The following is a 16805-nucleotide window of genomic DNA, read 5'->3' as shown; positions in this document are numbered from 1 at the left end:
GTGTAAGCTCATATTGATCATCTTTTTAAGTGCTGCCAGACTCCATGAGATTTCATCTCCTGGGACAGGAGAAATATGATTTGTTTTTGAACATGTGCTTGATTTGTTGATTAAATAATGACAATTGTTTGTCTTGGGTATTGCAAAAACCCTTCCTCTAAACTTCGCATATGTTTCAAGTCATCAGGAAAAGTTGTAGGGATCAGCGAGCAGAACATTATAAGTTTTGTGAAAATGTGAAAACATGTAATTTGGTTATGGAATGTATAACTGAATCAAACTTGGTCTCAAACTGTTGATATTCTGAAAGAATATTGGCTGGCACTTTGGTATGGCAGAGTCCCTCTGGCTGTCCCCGAGTTGTTTAGTGTATAACTTCCATTCTGTGCCTCAATTTCCATTTTTTGTGAACTGAAAATAGTTATTCTTGCTGCATTTATAGGGTATTCTAAGATAGGTGGAATATAAGCATGAGGATAAGCTAGGGAAAACTTAAGAAAAATACAAACTCTGCTAGCCTCTGCCCCTTTCTCCTGTTTATTTGGATCAATTGCATTGAATTCAGACTGATTGGGTTTTGGCCAAGTGAAAAAGCTGCAATAGGTTTAATGTGTTTGCCTTTTAATGACTTCTGGGATAAGGTAACACTTTTCTAAACATGAATAAAACATAATTGACAAGAAGCTGAGACACAGTTGACCCCCCAGTGCATGAAACTTATTTTCTCTGATTAGGGACCACAACTAGTAACATTCTTTGACAAATTAAGTTAGAATGTGATTTCTGATCAGTTACCCAGAGGTCAGAAATATTTGGGCTGCAGTTTGGATACTGAATTCTTCCAACTCATGTTTGTAATATCTCCTTTCTTGCCAAGGACTCCCGAATTTTGCCCCCTGATGTCAGTGAACTACTTTTAGAGATGCCACCTTGTCTGCAGAAGTGCAGCTGAAGAGCTTGCGTGTGTTTCTTTTTTGTTCATAGCTGTTTAAACTCACAACTATTGACTTGAGGTCATGGATATGGGCAAACTTCTGTCTCAAGAGACTTGCTGTTTATTTTGTATAAGTAAATAAAAAAGTACAAGGTTGGCAGTTTTTCTTAAGCATCTTGGGACTGATCCTCACATATGCTGTAAAGGGATATTCATTTTAAAAGTGCTCTAAGGTGCAGATAAACGTGCATCCAGGACCATACCTTGCAACATGTGCAGCTCTTGGAGCCAAATGAGAACTGGGTGTCCTGGCCATCAGCTGCACCAGCCAGAGAGGAGGGCTCTAACACCCTGTAAACAGCGATTTACTCCAGCTGCTCCATATCCTGTCTCTGTTCTTGTTCTTTCCCATCTCTGTGGGTTTAAGGCAGTTGGAGTATTGCTGCTTCTGGTCGGGGGTTTGCCATTTGCGATGAGTAGGATGTGCCGTTTGGCAAGCAGGCAGTGAATAACTTACTATTGGCTTTATCTCTCTGTCTAGTTTGTGGTTGGAGACCTGCATGTTGTTTGTGGGTTTTTATGTGCGTCACTGAACCCAGAAGTTTTATTATATTCTCAGAAAAGGGTTTTGCAACAGCTTAGCTATTAAAGCCAAACCATGTAGTTTAGTTAGAGGTCTGGGCAGGAAATAACAAAATGAAATTCATCCTAGGGGAGAACCGTGGTGCATGTAGGGTGGGAAGAGAATGCAAATATACTATTTATAGAACTAGGCAAAACAAATTTGGACTTGAAGAGAAAACGCGAAGGAGTTATCATGGGAAAACCAGATTTGGTGATCTAAGATACTCAGATCCGTGCTGTCAGACTACTTTTCCATTTTTGAGAATTATATTTTTGTTATATCCCAATGAAGAAGAAAAGATTGACGTTGAAATCTGTGCTGCATAGAGTACCTTCCAGCAGTACCCTTTTAGTTTATGCTATGGATGAGACTTGTCAAGTGAAAATATTTGAACCTGTATTTTTTTAAGCAGTAGGAGAACAGTTGAAGACAGCACCTGCTCCAGGGAGCTGATGCAGTACAAGCAGGCAGAGCCACAAGCAGGATGGAAGAGGAGACAGATTATTTAATTTGCTGATGGTCAGACAGCAGGTCAGTGGCAGAGCTAGGAGTGGAGTCCAGCTCCCTGGAGCCAAGGTCCATTCTCATTAAATGTGATGCTTCTGGTGTTATATTGAAATTGGTGAGGAGAACTTTTGTGGGGAATGCAAAAATAGTGACTGTACCTCAAGAACATTCTTCCTCAAAGCAGCATGCTGTCCTCGTGATACTGCAGATTGTAACAGGATAATGTGGGGCCATGCATTTTTTGTATAATTTCTTTTACCTAATTTGTGATTTTTAGTTTATAAATTTATAAATATAAATCCATCTTGCCTTCCACAGTGGTTTTTGCAACAGATTCCCACACTTTTTCTTGCCACTGTCAGTGCTTTCAGTTCTCTGCTCTAATATGGGGTCATGTGCTACTTTTAAGGCACTTGCATATAATTAGTGTTACATATAACTAAGCATGGAGCTCTGGCTTTAGAGAGTGTGCTAGTATCTCGTCCTTCTCTCAGGAAAATAAATCTTGCCTGACAGGAGGTCCTACACTAACATCAGAGATTACAATCAGGCTGAGGAGCAGAGCTGCTACTTTTACACATAGGCCTGTCACAGCTGGCTGTACCAGTTTCAAAACCACTTTGCAAACAATCTTGCTTCTTCCCCTAGGTGCTCAGCAACCTTGAGGTATGCCCAGGAATGGGGAAGGGGTGAGGTGACCCGGGGGAAGAGGCAGTAACATACCGCAGTACCCTGGGAATTCTACATACCGCGGCTTACAAATGCGCAGCTAACATGTTTGCCTTTGGCTGGATTTTGTGGTTGCAGTTTGTATATCAAAGTGCATATCATCACTGAACCTTGCTTGGAATGGCCCCCAGAAAAGAGAAGGCTTGGGTGATTTCTGCCTTTCTTCCCCTTTCCGTGACATATCTGTTGTACAGCTGGGAAGCTATTTTTGATTTATGTAGGCTGACTTCTGGCATATTGGGGGCTATTGAGTAGTCCTCAAATTTCCAGCAACCTCTTCTTTCTGCCTCTTATTAGGGGACATTCCCCGTCTATTCATACCAGTTCTTCATTGCTTCTATGGCCTCCATCCCACTCTGTTCTTCGTTAACCTCACTTCTAGCCCATGGACTGCCAAGATCCCCTCTTTGAGAAGAAGGGCAAATGTGCTCCCCTCGCGTATCCTGTCAGGGCTTTGACTATCCTTTTCCCATCTTTATCTGCAACAAAGTCAGCTCTTTCTCATTCTAATCTCTTCCTCCCTAATGTCTTTTGAGGGAAGAAGCCAGGATGCAAACATGATACATTTGGGGGCAATAAGAACCAAGTATCTTGAGTGGAGTGAAACCCTAATGATGAGAATGTAGGTCTTTCCTGTTAAAAAAGGAGTTCTGGGTCAAATAGGCAAAAGTCACAGACAAGATCCACGGTAGCATTCAGTCTAAACTGTGGAACAATAGCTTTAACTGTAGGAGACGGTATTTCCAGCTCCTCTCCCTAATACAGTAATTACCCCCAAGCTGGGCACAGACTTAATTACATCTGCAGAGTTGCCCTGCATCTAACGTGGGCCATCTGGCTGTCCTGGGTCAGAACGGATAGGATATAAAGCCAAGCCATGAGGTGGGGAAAAAGTACAGTGAGAAGCAGAAAAAATTTAAACCAAGCACTTAGCAGGAAAATACTTGGAACAGCATCTCCAAGCTCATTTCTGACCTGACTGTGAACGGGAGAGCTCGCTGGCTAGGCTGTTATGGGAAAATACGTATGAGAGCAAGAAAGCAGAAGGTCATGACAAAGCCAGCCAATGGCATCATACGTGTCCCTTGCCTGCAGTGAGTTAACTCTGAAGAAACAGAGCATGCGTACTCCGGAGACATCTTAATTTAGGTGTGTGTACAACTGAAGGTGCAACTGTGTAGGAGAGTACAGCTGACAGCCAGTTTCAGAGTCTGGGTACAGGCAGACCAAGCTGCAGCAGTGTTTAAAAGTCACATAGTCACACTAGCATATGGCACGATGCTGAGGGAGCAAGCTGACTTGTCTCCAATTGGCGCAGAGGAACGTGGCTGTCGTGGTGCCCAGACCCCTGCTGAGCCCATCGCCAGCCCCTCAGGGCCCAGCTGGCCTCAGCAGGACCGTGGGGGCCTGCCCTGCTCTGCAGCACGGGGTCTGACTAGAGAGCAGACAAAGGGTGGAAAAAAGGAAGTGCTGTCATCCCCTTTTTATAAAAAGAGGTTCTGAGACTGAGAACAATTGAGTGGGATTTCCAAGGTAATTTCTTTTAGGTCTTATGCTCCAAAGCCACGTTAGGAAGTTATGGTTAAAGGGTTCCTCTGGTGTCAGCTGGGCGGTCAGAGTGTAAATGCAAAGGGATGGCTGAGTCTTCTGGGACATGGCAGTCCTTTCATTGCACAACTGCCTCTCCTCCCAGTGGCAGTGCTTTGCATTTCTGTATTTATTGCACAAAGAGTTTGAATCACTTTTGTTTGTATTAACCCGCTTTTTGATAAATCTCGAACTTCATGACACTGCTGTCTGAATTCAGAAGTGTGTGGGCAGAGACAAACCTTGTTGTTACACCTGATAGTTGTGAGGAGTCAGATTGCTCATAAAGCAAAACCTTTAGCTAACTTACAGGAAGGCATGAGCTAGAAATGCCTTATCAACAGCTGCTGGCTTTCTTCATTACACAGAACTGGTGGTTCTGCTGCTAGAATGCAACCGACCTCCAAGAAACATCCAGTGTAGAGTTTTGGCTGGGGGCTGCCGCCGCCACTTGGCTTCTACTGAGTTCAGCTGCAGCTACAGTGCAAGCGATCTGTATGCCCCTGCCATTCCCTCTAAGTAGCTTAGTTTTGCAGTTGCAGCCACAAACATCCGGCTGGATGTGCTGGTCTCCCCCATGGAGGTGGGGTCACTTCAGTCCAATCTTGGTGCAATCTGTTGCCATCCCAAGGATGGCTTTCAGGGCTTTTCCTACTTTGGACTGCCAGTCTTTCGCCATATGCAAAAACTGAGGCCCACGATGGCCTGAGGCCCAAGAAATTGTGACTGTAGCTAGAAATGTGGTCTCATCAGCCATTTTTAAAGAATAGTATTAACAATGTAATAACTTAGCAGAGTGTAGTTCACCTGTGCAAGTACAGGTCCTCCTGCTCAGTGCTTGTTTATAGTTAGCTGTGTTTCTGTGCATGTTCTGTTATTATCCCCTGCAGAGCCTTGCTTATTTAACAGCATTGTGTGTAAGAGAATGTGGATCAACCTCAATTATACATTTGCAGGACTGGGACACAGTAAACAAGATGGAGGGAGAAAGGATTTCCCCCTTTCACTAAATCAAGTCATTCCCATATACTGCCAAGGAAGAATTTGCATTTGTTAGTAGTAGCTCTCCCAAGCTGATGAGCAGGCCAAAAGCATTATGCTCCGTATGGGGGTCATTCAGTTAAGATCAAATGCGGTATCTATTTTCACTGTAATAGCTGACAATGCCTTTATTTGGGGAAGGAGGAGATGATTGAGTTCTCTTTCCCATGTATAACTGAGATTGTGCATACAAGTGATGTATAGCATCTTTCAGATACATAGATCAAAAACATTTTGATCAGAAACGTAAAAGGAGAGATATTATAAGTGGTCAAAGAACCTATGTTTGTTTTTCCCTTTTTCATTTGTAGTCTGATCTTATCCCAAATGCAAAAATTTGTTGACTAAGAACATGTTTTAGTTTATAAATCACGGATCAGCTAACTTGCTTTGAGGCACTGTTTTGTTAGGAAGGTTTTGAAGCTTAAGGCTGCCCCATGGGAATGTGTGACATACTGAGAAATCTTTTGAGAATATTTTCTTTTTGATAAGCAAACATAAGGCACAAATAATATTCCTTCTTGCCATTTTATTTTTCTGTGTCTGAAGTGAAGGTTTCTGTGTAGTGCATATGGCATGAGATGGCTAGGTGATAAAAGCTTTGGAATAAAACTATAGAATAGAATAGAAAGAATAGAATAGAATAGAAGACATACAATGGTCATCTAGTCCAACTGCCTGAATTTTTGTTCTTTTAAGATCGTTGGGTTTTATTGTTGATACTTTGTAATAGAAATGCCCATCAGGTAATGGGCCTGAGTCTCTGGGTGCTTTGGCTGTTCCTGCCTTACCAATCTTTTAGCCCAAATGAAGGCCAGATGTAAGAGAACATAACAAACATACGGGAGCAATGGATTAGTGGGCAGATAGTCTTGCAGGTTAGACGAGCAATACACACAGCATCCAGAATGAAGTTGCGTGTACACGTGCAGTGCCTTTAAACTGAATTTAATTAATTGTTTCAAATGGTTTGGACCCCCTTTCATATGTTGTCCCGACACCTAGCCTCCGCACAAAACTTTTGCTGATATGGGTTTAGAGAAGAGTCCTGCAGGGATGGGTCCTGCAAGGGTCGTACCTTGTGCTGAAATGTTGAAGAATAAAGATGCTCAGTGTGAGGGAAATGCTTCCCTGTATGCGTTTCCTTGAGAGCTTGTAAGAGTATGTCATTTTTATATCATGAAAGAGCCCCACTCACAAACCAGCGTCCCCTTTGGCTAGGTACTGTACGAACATTGCCCAGGAAGATGGCAACAATATCCCAAGGAACTTAACTCTGTACTTTCTGGATCCCAACAGGTGAAACTGATTGACTACATCCACAGACAACGGCAGTGTAAGCTGAGTGTGCCCCTGAATGACAGGACAGCAGAGCTCAACAGCTACCCAAGATTCCATGACTGGTTAGACATTGTCAATGTGAGGAAAGAAGTTGTACAGGTAAGGGGAAGACAACCCTCAGCACAGAACCTTCCCACCCTGTTGAGGCGTTCCCAGCTGCTTGCTGGGTTTAACTTAGTTTCCTGAACTTACTTTGAGGCAAGGTGGGAGTGTGTGGGTACATGGAGGGGCCTTTGGTGGAAACAGTGCGTCCTCTCTCCCAGAAACAGTGATCACCCACTGGGAGTGCTGAAATACTGCCTTCCCTTTGTCCTCCTCCTGGAGTTAGTGGGGATCTTCTCATAATAGCATTTGAAGCAACACCTCACATCTATTGCTCAGTATGAGACAAAGGTCCTCCATCACCAAGACCTCCTCTCCTTCTGCTTGCTAAGTCTGAGAATGATGCCATACCTTAATCACTTACTAGCTTTTAGATGATCATACTGTATCATACCATATTCTGTGTCCAGTACTCGCCAAAAAAAGGACCAAGAGTTACAATTTTGTGCACTGACATATCCCACAAATGGACAAAAATATCGAGTTGTTACAGCCTATTTATTTCTAAAAGCATGTTAAATTAGAGAAGACCCAAAAATAGCCCATAGCTCTGCGTCGCTCTAAACTTAGACTAGCAAAAGGGGTCAGAGTTTGCAAGTTTATCCCAGACTGATGGTTTTGAAACTCTGTAGCCTCACACAGCACTTGGACTACAAAATCAGGTGGACTCTAACCCAGTAATGGGCAGGTGGATTTGGATGTGCCTTTTGACTGGGCGAGAGTCTTTGCTCAGAAACAGGAGAGGGTTTTATCATTTTATACACACGCTTCACCCTCCTGCCACACACACACCCACCCACCCACCCACCCACACCCCCTCATGAGTAAAGTCTCTGATTCGAACTGCTGCCAAAGAGCATTGCATCAGTGTAAATGAATGGAATGAATAACTGCTGCGGTGGTCAGTGTGGTGGCCAGCATCAGCTGTTCGTGCTCGCAGACCATGACTCCTTCTGATCTTTACAGTTTAATTCTTAACATGCAAATCACCGGAACCCTCTTTACTGCACAGAATAGTCTGACATTTCTGCTGGAATGAGACATGGCCGGGTAAACCAAGGTCCCCAGCTCCTCTCTCTGACACTTTTTTTTTTTTTTTTTTTGAAGAGGAGCCTGAAATCCCATCTGCTTTTGGGTGGTTGCTGGGAACTCCAGGACTGCAGGGCACTGGCATCAGATTGTTCCCTTGGGCCTGGACTGTGCACAGCTTCCCCGTGCTGTTCTGTACCGGGGACAGTTCAGTTCAGTGTAACGTTGATGGCAATATACGTAGAACTCAGTCCACTGATGGCTAAACAGAAGAGAAAAGGCTTTTTCCATTCTTTTTCCCATTTTTGGCTCTACAGGCAGATCACAGCGTTCTCATTGAGTTTCCACTGATCCTTACACAAGCAAAAATTTTCTTTGACTTCAGCAGGAATCTGCCTGAGTGAAAAATTCAGCAAATTTTCATGGAAGTTATTCCAGCTTGGTCCTAATGTAACTGAGCAGACGCTGGTGAAATAGAATGAGTTCAAGACCGAGTTGTTCCTTTTATTTACTACTGTTTATTTTGAATGTGATGCTGGATATTGCCTTCCAGCCCAGCAAGGTCTTGGGTAGCAAAGCTAAAGGTGCAGCACCGACAACGGGAGAACAGAAAAGCAGCGTGTTGCTGTGGCCAAACTGCCAGGCTCCCAACTATTGTTGGTTTCTAAGGTTACTGGAATTGCCTGAGCCTAAAAGAATGTCTTTGTAGCTCTTTTTTAAATCCTTTGTGATGCCTGCAGAACTGGGGGAAGGGAAGAGTTGAAGAGAAGGCGGGGAGGATGGGGGAGAGAGGCGGACAGTTCAAATCTGCCACATCCTGCTAATTCAGGGAGCAAACAGGGTTGGGACTGCCCTTCCATATGCGTGGTCACTAAAAAGGGTGAACAAATTCGGGTTTGGTCTAAGGCAGGAAGAGAACATTTTCCAGGTGTTTTATTATTTTTATTCCTGCTCTCTTGCTACCCCCTCCCAAGCAATGACCACTGTAATGAACTATGTTCCTTCTGTTCTCTGGGACTAAAATATAAGAGGTGTACAAAGCATTTCAATTCCTTTGTGATCCCAAACGTGTGGTTATTTTTTAAAAGTTCTGCATCCATTTTCGTGCAGCGGCAGACAGCTTCTATAGCATGTGTATTAGCTGGACAGGAGAACTGCAACACCCATTGGGTCATTAAAATTACTTTTGAGTAGGCATGCTGGAACAGGCTGTAATCTGGGGGAAATGGAAATAGTTAGGCTAATAAACCAGTTGCTCTGTTCTTGCAGTGTTGGTTTTTTTTGCCCTGTTATTTCACCGGTTAGAAAATAGCAGTGCAGCCACTGGCGGCGTTTGTGGCATGGCCATCAGCAGCCAGTGCAGGGGAGATGTTTGTCTGCGATGAGCTGTCTTTCAGAAACATTACAGGTGTCATGGGATCGTTCCTGCTGTTGCTTAGATTTCATACAGCATGTGAACCACATTTCGGCTGAATGCTTTCAAAATGGAAATCACTGACAGAAGGAGCTTTAATAGGTTAGTTATTAAGAAATATATAATGGTTTCCCTTAGCTTTCTGCACGCTGCCTGTGACATGACTGGGGAGAGAAGTGGTTCGGGAGCCTTTAAAGAGACGGATGAGTAGGTCAGACAGTGAAAATGGGAACACTTGAGTCCCATCCCTGGTTCTGCGGCTGATGTACAAGATACGCTGGGAATGACTTCCCATCTCTAAGATACTGTTAGCTCATCGGTAAAACTGAAATAGTCATACTGGCTTTCCTTCTTAATATTCCAAGAGGTGCTACAGAGAGAAGGAAAACCCCACAAATGTTGTAATAGTGTATTCACATTAGGGACATAGCCCTCTCTTCATGAGACTTTTAGGCCCTGAAATGAGTTGGAGAAGGTGTAGAGTCTCGGAGGACGGCTCCAACAGAGCCCTTCCCTGTCCGCCTCCGAGAAACGGCAGGTACAGTGCCAGCGCTGGGGGTGCAGGTGAAGGAAGGCTCTCCTGTCACCCACTGCCTCTCAGGGACAAACCAGGAGAAAGCCCTGAGGTCATTGGTTTTTGTTTTTTTAAATGGTTCTGATTCCCTTTGCATTTCTAGTGTTGCTGGAGGGAGTATTTCAAGATTGTGCTAATCTGTGACATAACACCTTTGAAAAACAGCCTAATTGCAAGCAGTTTTAAGCTCAGTGGCTGGAGAAACAACGCTCTTTTTTTCTCTCTCTCCTCCCCTCCCCTCTCTCCCCTCCAGTCCTCTCCCAAATAAAGCTGCCATGCAGGGAAGCACAGAAGCTCCCAGGCTCTCCTGTCAGAAATAGAGCACCGTCTCTAATTTAGAATATCTGCTGACTCCTCTAGTCCAGAGCAAAGACTATTTTTGCTCAGTGACTTGGTCTAGACATTGTGAAGCTTGAAAGCTCTTGCTGTTATAATTGCTGTCTTGTTGTCGGGCTCCTTTCGTTCTTTGAAAACGTATATTTAAAACAAGAATAATGACTGCTTGTAAAATCCTTTAGTTCTGGAAGAGATTATAGTAATAACAATGCACTGTTTATGGCGTTGGGCAACAGCTAAAACTCCTGTGAACATGGATAAGAGTCAGCCGGTCGTGCTGCGTAGAGTGAAGGGGCTGTTCTGTGTGGACCTCGCAGACCTGGAGGTAGGTGGTGAATACAGGCTTTGAGTTTGCGATCCTGTTTGCTCTCTGTGAATACACAATTCTGAGGGGTAAGGAAACTGAAACTTTGAACCCCCACCCCAACTTGTGCTATTTCTGTTTCTTTGTTATTGTTCCTCTAATCAGTTGCCAGACAGATTTTTATCGTAGAAAACGGTGGCGAGTGTGGAGCAGCCTCTGCTTTGGAGCTAGGCTAATACTGTTCTGTTACTCTTTTTTTAAGTATTTTTCTAGGAAATGCTGGAGTGCTTGCTTTTGGCTAAGAGTCCTAGAGATTGATTAACACTGTGTACATGTAGTTTAATATTGAAAACGATGTGGAAATGGTTAAATATGGTGGATTGAAACTGGGAAAAGAGATACTTAAACTGAAAACTAGAAAAGGCAGGACAAGGAACCATACAGATAGAAGATACATGTAAGCTATGTAGTGGTCTCCAGTGGGTAAAAGTTGCTCTGAAAATGGACCTAGAAAAATACACTGGTCTGGATTGTTCTGCTTCCCTTGAAAGTTGGAGTCAAGAAGTGGCAGGGGAGCAGGAGTGAAGGAGGATGTGAACACAGTGCTGTCCCTACTCTTAGGCTGATGGAAGAAGTCTCTCTCCGACTCACTAGGTTCTGGGCTTAGGGCATGTCTACCAAAAAAAAGAGATTGAAAAACCTCTGTTGGCTTATTTTCTTTAGCACAGAAACAAATCCAGTCTTTACCATTGTTCTTCCCAGAAGCGTCACTATTATATTTGTTCCCACACGTAACTTGTCACCATCTTAAAAAGTAACTTAAGAACATAGTCATCTCCTTATCATCTTCTGAAACATGTCTGAACTGGCCTTGCTCACCATGTAGCAGGGGTTCCAGTCAATCAAGTTTGGAAAGCTGTTTTTAGAGTAGGTAACTGTTGTGCACAGGGAGGAGCAAATCCTGCCCTGATGGTTGCTGGCTATAGGCAGGACTTGGCCACCAGGGAGACTGTGTGGGAGCAGATGGCACAGTACTGTGCTTGGGTCTAGTTTACGGCTGTTCCACTTGGGGAATGTATTTGACCCCCAGTGTGTATGTTTTTCATAGTAGCTCCTGTTTGCTTGTGAAACTTGTCTCATTCCCCATTTAGCATTTATGCCAAAGACCTGATGTCTTGTAAGCAGTGGGGACTGGTTCCTGAGCGAGCCAGGGGCAGCACTTGCACACTGGGGAGCAGAGCAGGACAGGCTCGTGCCTCGAGTAGGAATTGTCTGTTCAGAGTCTCCTGCTGCCCCTGTGAAAGTCTGTAGAGGATGAGGCACTGACATGGGGTTGATCCTATGAGACCATGGCAGATGGTTGTACTTGCAGGGACTGTGATCCAACTTGGAGCAGATCGTGCTGATCAGCTGTTGGAGAAGTGTGGGGTTTATGTGTGTGCATCCTTACTTTGGTTGGGGGACCAGAAGAAGCAGACCTGCCTAAGCCTATCAGGTTTCCACAGCTGTATCCTCTCATCTTTTTCTGTCACCATATCTGCATGAACAGACTATGAGGACTTTGGCCGTGTGCTAGGCATTTCCATGAGTCTGGCAGCAGAAGCTGTGACTGGACTGCTAGATAGCAGAGATCCTCAATGTGCTAATTGTGTGTATGCAAATTAACTCTGTCCTGCAGGCTTCCTGGATCTAAAACTCCATCCCATATTCCAGCTGAAGGCCCCTCCCCAGTGTAAACAGCTCTTGGAAAATATTCTCTGCTACTGCCAGGCTTCCCTTCCCCTGCCAGGGGGTCCAGGAGACCCTTGCAGCCTTGTTCTCTGGGAATGGTTCATGGCACGAGGTCGGCATGAGGGTCACACTACCCCTCAGGATCTGCAGTGAAACGCTGCAACCGCTACCTCTGTCTTCCCACAGGAAAGCAGTAAGTGAGAGCAGCTATCATGTCCACAAAGAGCAAACTGAATCGGAATGCCCTGAGACTGCAGCGCCTCTCTAACCCGCCTGTTGTGTGAGGTGAAACAGTGAGGAGGGAGATGTTATGTGAACATTAAGCTGTATACTCACAGCTTAATGCAAGCTAGGAATTTCATGTGAGGGGCTTTCCAGAACGCCCATAAAATCTCCAGAAATTTAATAATAGAACAACTTTTCAGTACCTTCTTCACTGGACACCAGAAAACCAGAGCAAAATAACAACTAGCAGGCACAAGATGTTCTTAAGAGCATCCTTACATGCTTTCCTTAGGGCTATCAGTGGGAATCTAAGCACCTTATGTAATGGGCTTTCTCTTCTAGCATCTGCTGCTGTTCGGGAGGGTGATTGGTGAGGGAATGTATTGATTTAAGAGGAGTCATCTGAGGCCTTGATAACTGTCCAGCTTTATAGGAAGAGCCATGTCTACTAGGTTGAGGAGCAGGTCAGACTGATTGTGCAGCCCTAGCAGCAGCATTAGCTCCGTAGGCTTATCTGGAGGGAGGAATCTTTACCAAAAATAACCCATCTACTGTGTTAGATACCAGCATTTTTGCCATGTTTCAGGGATTTAAATTGGACACCAGACAAGATTAAAGACTGTCCTACACTACTGTGAACTCTTCACCCTGACTAATTGAGACTAACATTTGAATGGCTCCTTGCATACACTGTGGTTTAGTTTTCTCTCTTTTAAACATGCATACCATGAAGTGCACAGTTTGTATGTCTTATAAACAGGAGGGCTTTCTTGAAAAGTCTTCTTACCTGTTGTAGAGAGGAATAATTTCCTGGTTTGGGCTTTTTAGCAGGACTTCTGCTGAGCAATGTGTGTGGTGAGTAAAGCTTTAGATTTTACTGTCAGTTTTGAGGTGCTGAAAGGTTGAAGGCAGCTTCTCTCTCCTCCTGCCCGCTTTTTTTTTTTTTTTTTTTTAATCTGACCTTATTATTAGAGTAGTATCTGAATATCTTACAGCTTCTCTTGTCATTCTATAGTCCAGGTAAGGTCTGCCCAGGGAGATGATGCTTAGCTTGGCCCTAATGCGAACCTTTAAGCTGCATTTTTTTAAAGCTGTATTTTTTTAGAAGCCACAGCACACGTGAGTAAGCAGATAGAGAGAGGACTGTTGGACCCACATTTTCACCGTCAGTGGTGAAGATTGGGAGTAACCTCTTTGCAAGGGCCCAGAACTGCACTTGCACCGAGGGGGCGGGAGCTCCCCATATGCTCTGCTGAGATGGACACTGTCAGGGCGCTTCGCCGGGGACATTCTTCCCCCCAACCCAACAGCTGAGCCAGAGCATCTGCAGCAACTGAACCTGTTTTAAGAGCCATCTTGAACTCGTGACCTTCATCATTGTCACATTGGCTGGGGGGCTAACACAGAGCTAAATCATATCAGGCCAATCTTACAGGGATCAGGTTGACCAGTTTTATATTAAGCCACCACATATGTGCAGCACATGAGTGTCTGTTTAAAGAAAGCCTCTTACTTCCCCTCCCTCCCCCCCTTTTAAGGCTTATTTCTTTTGTCGCGTGTCATGGGGGCTGGCAGCAGGTTCAGAAAGTCTGAGCTCTCCCAGCTCAAGGTCATTGGGATTGTTTAAATATAATCTCCTTTTCTGTACTTATACTTTTGTACAACTTGCCATTCTTTCTAAAATTAAACTATTGATCAAAAGAGTAGATTGGCCTTATGTGCAGCCCCAGGAAGGGGGCAAGCTCAGGGCCTGCGTCTGCATGGGATCCTGCTCGGGATGCAGAGCAAAGCTCTCAGTGAAGAGCTGGGGCTGCCCTTTGCTGCTCAGTCGTGCCTTGTGTCAACCATGACAGCGTCTCATGGCAGGCCACGCGTTGAGTTGTAGAGCACAGACTTGCGTAAGGAAGTGAAAGCAGTCAGCTTAGGGCTGATCAAGCCCTGCATAGTGATTGTGTCCTGCTAATGAATGAGACTAAGGAAAAAATGCCCTAACACTTCTAAAAAGCTCAATAGTTCGGAATGGTTTGTAATTTTAAAAAAATTATTTTCAAGGCTTTTCTCTGCAACCAGGAAGGCTTGAAAATTAAAAGTGAAAGCTGGGGATTCCTGGTTACAGGGGTTTGATCTTTAACAAAATAAAAGCTCTTTTTTCTAGCCTCTGTGTTTTGTGGTTTTTTTTAATTATTTTATTGGGATTTGCTTTACTGACTTTCCTGTGCTCCCTAACCTGATCTCTGACCAGTCCTGTCCCAGCGGGCCCTGCATCTCAGCTGCTTGCGCTGGCCATTTAAAGCCTGGGCTCTGGAGCTGGCTGTGGTGGAAAAGCTTTGCTTTCCTGAAGAAATCTTAGTCTCTTTCACTTTACTGATTGACTTACTAATAGCTCTAATAAGTCACTGGTTACATTTTTGTCCTGGGAAGGCTAGAGAAGTGAGGTGATACTGGGTAATGTGACTTGGTAGTTTATACTGGAATCTGGAATGACACTGTTGCTGAAAGCTGTGGCTGCGTAATCTGGGTTGTTGTTTTAGTGGGGAGTGGTGGGGGTGAGGAAATGTTTCAAGATAATTCAAGGATGACATCACTGTAATCCCACTTACTCTAAGACTGTGTAAAAGCATGAAACAGGGTAAATGCTTTTGTAAGAGATATTGGCTTTCCCTTATGCTTTGTGGGGAAGCATTACTGTCCCTGCTGCAGAGCATTGGGGCACCCGCGCTGCCACAAAAAACTTTCTCCCGTACTATGCTGTAACTTGCTTCGTGGCTCTTTGCCCTCGGTCACTATCCCTTTTAGAGATGCTTGTGTCGCTGCGAGCTGACGTCCTGCATCGCAGAACCACCCTTGTGATGCCGCTGAACAAAGATGCTTCTGTGGACCGCCCGTCTTGAGTGCGGGGAGAGGAATTCAGGGGGTGCTGGGGAAATAACTAACTGCAAGAAAGACTTGGTTTCATTCTGTTGGTATTGGCCCAGCTGGGCTGGGAAACTGTGTGAGCAAACCTGTACTGGCTTCGTGCTGGAATATTGTGAGTTGTGGAAACCCATTCCAATTTCATCTCAGGTGATTGGAACCCCAGGGGCATTTTGTCCTTTGGAGTGTAATATCAGGTTAGGAATCCCAGGAGAGCAGATTTTGTACTGCCTTTTTGCTGGAGTCTTTGTGCTTCCTGCATTTTGGTGGTGCAGGTGTGCAGAAAAATGAATAGTAATACCCAGTGTCACGTGGGATATCTGTGCTTTTGTTATTCTGGTAATATTAATTATAGAAGAACAAGAAACTTAACCAAACTTTATTAAACTCTGGCTCTACTGTGGACCTGCTTTGTGCTTACTGCTCATTTAAATTCTTGGCCTCTCCTTGAGTCAGCTGTGTTTTGTGTTCATCCGGTTCAGGGCATGTGACACAAGATGCAGGATGCATTTCTTAGACTTCTGCCCTTTCTTAATTTATTTTTTTTATTTGCTCTGTGCAACGGTTACTAAAAATGGAAACTATGTGATTACTCTGTGTTACCACGTACAAAGCTCCAAAGGTTGGGGCTGTTTCTAGCACTGTCACAGTTAAAAGTCATGCATCAGATCTCAAAGGCATGAGTCTGGAGTAAGAAAGATGTGATTGTTAAAGGACGTTCAACAACATTCAGATTTGATTTATAGTTGGAAGTGGGGTTTAAGAATCTAGAGGATTTCAAGCTTTTTGTTTCTCCAAACAGTGAGACACACTTTTGAGTTTTCCTTCAAATAAAAGTTGATACCCTTTTATATAGTTTGATTCCAGGAGTAGGAACTTTAGGAAAAAGGCCAAATTGTGAAATTCGTGATCTCATTGTGAGAGTAGGCAGCAGTGAGGTTTGTTTAGGCAAAACTTTCAGGGAAATTCCTGGGTATCTGGGCTAAATATCCTGGTTTTGTTTATTAACCACAATTGCTGCAGACTTACACTGGAAACATTTGAATGGGGGAGGAGAGAGGCAGCACAGCTCAATTCTGTGTCAGGAAATACCAGATCATTTCATGCTTTCCAGTCTCTTGTATCTTTTGTGTCTGCCTGATCTAAACCTTATTACTTTGGGGGCTTTGGTGTATTAAGACGTACAAGGAATTCTGCATAAATATCTTTCCAAGCAAGATATGGGTAAGGCTGGTTCTCTAATGAAGGAAAAATTGCTTGAGGAGGAGGTTGCTATCTCTTTGTCAAAACATTTATTTTTGTTTAACAAAAGAAGTCATTTTCCTCACTGTTTTTACTTTTCACTTCCCTACTGAAAAGCCAAACATCTTTATCTGACATTTTTTCAGGTTTTAGGCCTGCTTTGTTTCTGAC

The 16805-nt window shown here is 44.0% G+C and overlaps 1 protein-coding gene across 1 annotated transcript in view; it reads left to right on the top strand.

Annotated features, from left to right (window-relative positions):
* The window catches only part of KSR1 (kinase suppressor of ras 1), a 71524-nt gene that overhangs the window by 30557 nt on the left and 24162 nt on the right, over nt 1-16805 (top strand). The window contains exon 2 of the mRNA XM_063342458.1: nt 6723-6863. Within this exon, the coding sequence (XP_063198528.1) occupies nt 6723-6863 (141 nt within the window). The remainder of the gene's footprint in view (nt 1-6722; nt 6864-16805) is intronic.

The sequence above is a fragment of the Chroicocephalus ridibundus genome, chromosome 7, assembly GCF_963924245.1.
Source record: "Chroicocephalus ridibundus chromosome 7, bChrRid1.1, whole genome shotgun sequence".
NCBI lineage: Eukaryota > Metazoa > Chordata > Aves > Charadriiformes > Laridae > Chroicocephalus > Chroicocephalus ridibundus.
This window is presented reverse-complemented; position numbering and strand designations above follow the sequence as displayed.